This window comes from Octopus bimaculoides, chromosome 25, assembly GCF_001194135.2.
Source record: "Octopus bimaculoides isolate UCB-OBI-ISO-001 chromosome 25, ASM119413v2, whole genome shotgun sequence".
Taxonomy (NCBI): Eukaryota; Metazoa; Mollusca; class Cephalopoda; order Octopoda; family Octopodidae; genus Octopus; species Octopus bimaculoides.
In genome coordinates, this window is record NC_069005.1 from 443,759 (window position 1) to 449,076 (window position 5,318).

General features: G+C 39.1%; 1 protein-coding gene across 3 annotated transcripts in view; it reads right to left on the reverse strand.

Annotated features, from left to right (window-relative positions):
• The window catches only part of LOC106869561 (ultra-long-chain fatty acid omega-hydroxylase), a 26,531-nt gene that overhangs the window by 3,559 nt on the left and 17,654 nt on the right, over window positions 1-5,318 (reverse strand). For all 3 annotated transcript variants that reach the window (XM_014915353.2, XM_014915352.2, XM_014915354.2), the window contains 7 exons: window positions 4,752-4,876; window positions 4,401-4,463; window positions 3,612-3,735; window positions 3,128-3,263; window positions 2,251-2,374; window positions 1,139-1,334; window positions 637-782 (listed from right to left, as the gene is read on the reverse strand). In XM_014915353.2, coding sequence (XP_014770839.1) covers window positions 637-782; window positions 1,139-1,334; window positions 2,251-2,374; window positions 3,128-3,263; window positions 3,612-3,735; window positions 4,401-4,463; window positions 4,752-4,876 — 914 coding nt within the window. The remainder of the gene's footprint in view (window positions 1-636; window positions 783-1,138; window positions 1,335-2,250; window positions 2,375-3,127; window positions 3,264-3,611; window positions 3,736-4,400; window positions 4,464-4,751; window positions 4,877-5,318) is intronic.

The window sequence follows — 5,318 nt, forward strand, 5'->3', positions numbered from 1 at the left end:
ATTTTACTGAAAGTTATGATCATCCAAAGTCGGGGTGGGCGCAGAAATCTAGTTATCTCGATTCAAAAATACGTAAAATAATGTAAGTAAAAAAAAGTTTGTCAAAATTCAGAGAAATATTTAAAATTTGGATTTACATCCGCTTTCCACGATAAACTGTCACCAAGTTGTGAGGGGAAAACTAGGATCTTGTGAATTTTCCGAAGTCCTCCCCACCCCGTTGATTTCTGCGTCTTTTTTTTTTTTCATATTCGTTTCCTACACATTTTTTTAACGTCCGTTGCACTATTTTTTTTTATTCTGTTTCCAGGTAATATTGTAAACATTAACCAAATTTTGAATAATAAAAATTAAATATCACAAGGGGACATCAGAATTTTAGAAATAATTCAGTGGGGCATGGCCAAAAGTCGGCTAGGAACCACTGATCTAACCCATGCCAGCATGGAAAGCAGACGCTAAATGATGATGATGATGATAATTCTGCCAGCTCGCTGCATTAATAACAATAATCGTTACTGCCAAAGGCAGAAGGCTTGAAATTTGTGATGATGATGTTGATATTGATGAAGCTACTGTTTCATCAACTCCATCAAGAAAATTTTCATTTGTAGCAGAGAAAAATAGCAAACTTACTTTCTGATGATTTTGGCTAGAATTACTTTCATTTCCAGCATTGCAAAATTCTGTCCAATACAGTTGCGTGGTCCAGCCGAGAAAGGTATGTAATTGAACGAAGTCTGGGGTGAAGGACTGTCCAGGAATCGTTCAGGTAAAAACTCCTACAAAACAAAACAATAAATAAAATTTAAAACATGAATCTGATTATAAAACAACCAAAATGGAGCCAATCAATCCATCAGTTCCTGGCTTTAAGGGTATTGTGAAAGGGCTTGGTTGGAAGCCCTCCGAGAGGGGGGAATATGTTGAACAAAATCATAATTAATTGATCCTCCTGTATTTTCTTTTACCCAAAGCCAGGAACTTTTCAACCACCCCTCATAGTAGCCCAAGGTGCCATGTCGTGGGATTGAACCTGAGATCATGTGCCAGCCAAGTGAGCTTCTTAACCCCACAGCCATAGATGCTGTTGTACACCCTCACCATTCTTCTGTGATTAATTTTCAAACCAACTCACATAGGGATCCTTCCAAACATCAGGATTATGATGGATTGCATAGATGTTTACGGTCACCGAGGATCCCACTGGAAGCATGTGGCCATCAATCTCCATTGGCTTTGTAAGTACACGAGTTATAATGGGTACCGTAGAGAAGAGACGGATGGATTCTTTGAGACAGGCCGTGAGGTAACGGAACTGGGGGATGTCGTCCCTGCAACAGAATGAGAAGAGGGAAAAAGACTTCTAAGAAACAGCAGAAGGAGGAGGAGGAGCAGCAGTAGTTGTGTGTAAACCTAAGTTAGCTCTGGTCCACCAGACTTATGACCCAAAGAAAGTTGGTAGGGTGGAAATTGGGGAAACTTGGCTGCTATTTCTAACAGGTGGGATTGACCATGAAGAGGTCTGGTACTTCTATCAGTCTCTTTTGTAATTTGAAGTGGTTTTTAGAGTCATTTGACTGCTATTTCTAGCGTGTAGGTGCTGTTCCTCAGTTCCCTTATTTATAATTAAATATTTCTATTAATGTTTACTTGTACGGCTTTTATTACATGTTGGCCACTGATAAGATCATTAGTTGATTCTATCCTTAATCATGTGTGTATATATATATATTTACATTACACACACACACACACACACACACACACACACACACACACATATCTGCTTCTGATATAGGGAGAATATCAAATCCCATTTGATTTTACAAGTAACATCTCCAGTTCTGATGAATTTCAATGTTAAAGGTTGAATTTTATGAATTTCCAGAAACTGGACCTGTTTGTTTTGTTCAGGAGTTTTAACTTCCAACAGGGAGTCTCTGTGTTTTCACCTGATCTGATCTGCGCAAAAGAACAGCCAAATCTCTCTTAAATCCCACTCCACATTATCATGAAGGAAGGAAAACCCAGACACTTTGTGTGTTGTAGTTGTTAACATCCAAAAATAGACAAGAAGGTCATGTCTGGAATTCTTTTGATCATAAGTCTGTTTGAACAGAGCTCACCTAGGGCTAAACAACAATCTTAACATTAAATATGAGCAAAAGATGAAATGTCTTTTATTTTGTTATTTACTTTGAATAAAGAATAAAAGAATAAAGAATGTATTTTGCATTGAGAACTTACCAAGTGACATCTTGTCGATCTTGCATCACCTGTGAGATTTCTTCATAAACCTTCTGTTGATGATCTGGATAACAGCCTAACGAGTATACCATCCAGCTGAGGCTGCAAGCTGTGGTGTCGTGGCCTGCAGCAGAATGGTTGCACAACAGTTAAGAGTTACAATATAAGAGGAAGCATTAAGTTGAGGATACTAAACCAAAACATTATCTTTATCATCATTTTAATGTCCATTTTTCTGTGTTTGCATGGCTCAACCCGTTGGTTTCTGGTTCAGTCCTACTGTGTGATACTTTGGGGCATGTCTTCTATTATGTCTTCTTCAAGTCCTCCTTTCATCCTTTCAGGATCGATAAGTTAAGTACCAGCGAAATACTGGGGTCGATGTAATCGACTAGTCCTCTCCACCCCTCCAAATTTCAGGCCTTGTGCCTTAAGTAGAAAGGATTATGTGGACCCTAAACACAGAAACAATTCCTATCAGAGTAGAGGCATTAGGTATGATAAAAAAAAAACATTCAGACAAATACATAACAAAAACACCAGGACTAACAAATATATATAACATACAGAGAATAGCACCACTAGGCACCGCACACATCCTCCATAAAACACTTTCAATACCGTAAAAATTAGAGCATCACAACAAACCACAGCTCATTCCGAAGGCACACAGAGCTGCACTCAGTAATGCAGTGAAAGCATGGGATAAAAAAAAGACTATTGAATAATGATGATGATGACGATGGTATATGGCAATGGTAAGATATTTTCTCTGGCATAAGTGAAGTCAATTGAAGAGAAATCTGCTTCAAGATAGAATGTGAAAACATGTAAGTCTTTGGCATTTCTCAAAGATTGATTAACTGGAATTCTTTACCTGCAAACATGAATGTATCAACTTCATTTCTGATGTCAATATCGGATAAACCAACTCCACTGGAATCTCTTGCTAGAAGCATGATGTCCAAGAAGTCGACTTTACGTTTATTTCGGATTGCGTCAGGGTTCTCCTCCTAATGGGAAACATATGTACATATGTGAGTGTGAGTCTGTGTGTGTGTGTGTGTAATTCTTTGTATACTGGTGTAAGATGTCCCATTATGTGAAAAAGTTAATTAACATCTCAACTAATTAAAACTGATAAAACAAAGTACTGGAGTAAAGGACTGATGAAAATCATTAAAAGTGGTGCCCCAGCATGGCCACAAGTCATTGATTGTAACTCCACGAAAGAATCAATTAGTTTGGTTGTTCAATAGTTTAGCTCTTCAATCATTTAGTTTCTTCTGTAACAATGTAGACTACAACAACACAAACAAACAAACAACACTACATAAACTGTAAAAGCTGTGAAGTCGTACCAATGTTTTCCTGCGAGCTTTAATGATGTTCTCTGAGAATTTATGAACTTGGTCGCAGAGTTTAAAGAATTTTTTGCCGTCAGCTGACCATTTGTAAATCCAGGTAATAAAATGGAGAACGTTACTGAGAACAGAACAAGAGAAATGAATCAAGATTAATGAATGATGTTGATTAATGTAGAAAAAGACAAAACAAGCACAAAAAAATAATAAAGGGCAGTTCCACTTAAAAAGCACCCAAATACACTCTGTGGAATGGTCAGTGTTGGAAAGGGCATCGAGCCATAGAAATCATGCCAAAACAGACAATGGAACCTGGTGTGGTCGGTGGCCTTAGCAGTTCCAGTCAAGCCATCCAACCCATTCCAGCATAGGAAATGGACAGTAAATGATGAAGAAGAAGAAGAAATCAATGGAACAGCCTGCTTGTGAAATGAATGTGCAAGTGGCTGAGTACTCCACTGACACACATATCCTTAATGTAGTTCTCAGGGAGATTGAGCAAGACACAAAATGGGACAAGGTTGGCCCTTCTAGATTAAATTCATTTTTGCCAGCTGGGTGGACTGGAGCAACACGAAATAAAACGTCTTGCCCAAGGACACAACACGTTGCCAGGAATTGAACTCACGATTGTGAGCTGCACATCCTCACCACTAAGTCACATGCCTTTGCAGTCACTTATATGCATCAGAGAACATAACATAAGCGACCACATCAGTGCTAGGGTTTCAGAAAAAAATAGAACAAAAAAGAAAAAAAAGAAAAAAAGAAAGCATGTCAACTTACAAAGCTCTTTTGCCCAGGAGGTAGCAAAGTTCATTCACAGCATCAATGTAGGAAGCATGTGCCCTGCATTGAATGTAGAGAAACTTGAGAACACAATAGATGCTTAGGCATATATGCATGACAGCCACATAGTCACATGAGCAGAGATATACATCCTTTTTCTCATTCTCTCATGGGTTAGATGAGTTGTGTGTGATGGGTCTTTGTGCACTGTGGAAAATATGTGTGTGTGTGCGCGTGTTAGCACTGTGGTGGGTTTTGTGTGCTTTGGCATGCATGTGCGTATGTGTATGTACGTGTGTGTGTGTGTGTGTTACATACATGCTTAGAAGTCCAGAGTGCACAACTCACTTTGATCCCGCTTCTTCCTCTGAATAGGAGAGGGCAGAACGTAACAAGATGTCCAGGGCTGTGTTGGACATATATTTGAAAAGGTTGACAACATCACCAGATACGGCCAGAACCTCCAGTTGTTTCTGAAATAAAGAGAAAAACGACAAAAAGAAGATATACCAACGTTGCCGTTGTTGTTTAATACATGAACAACAAGTAACAGGCTATACTGCAAAATCTGTCCCACAACTTTGCTGTGTCACCTCTCTCTGAATTGTATCAGGCTGCCAGAAGGGGAGCTAGGAGACAGGTTTATTTAGCCAGAGGGGGAACAGATAAGAAAAAATTTGCCATGTTTTGTGCCGTGAGGACCAAAAACTTGAGGTATTTCGTGTTGCCAACCACTCGGAGTGGTTGGCATTAGGAAGGGCATCCAGCTGTAGAAACTCTGCCAGATCAGATTGGAGCCTGGTGCAGTCATCTGGTTTGCCAGTCCTCAGTCAAATCTTCCAACACATGCCAGCATGGAAAGCAGACGTTAAACAATGATGATGATATATATACATATATATATATATATACATA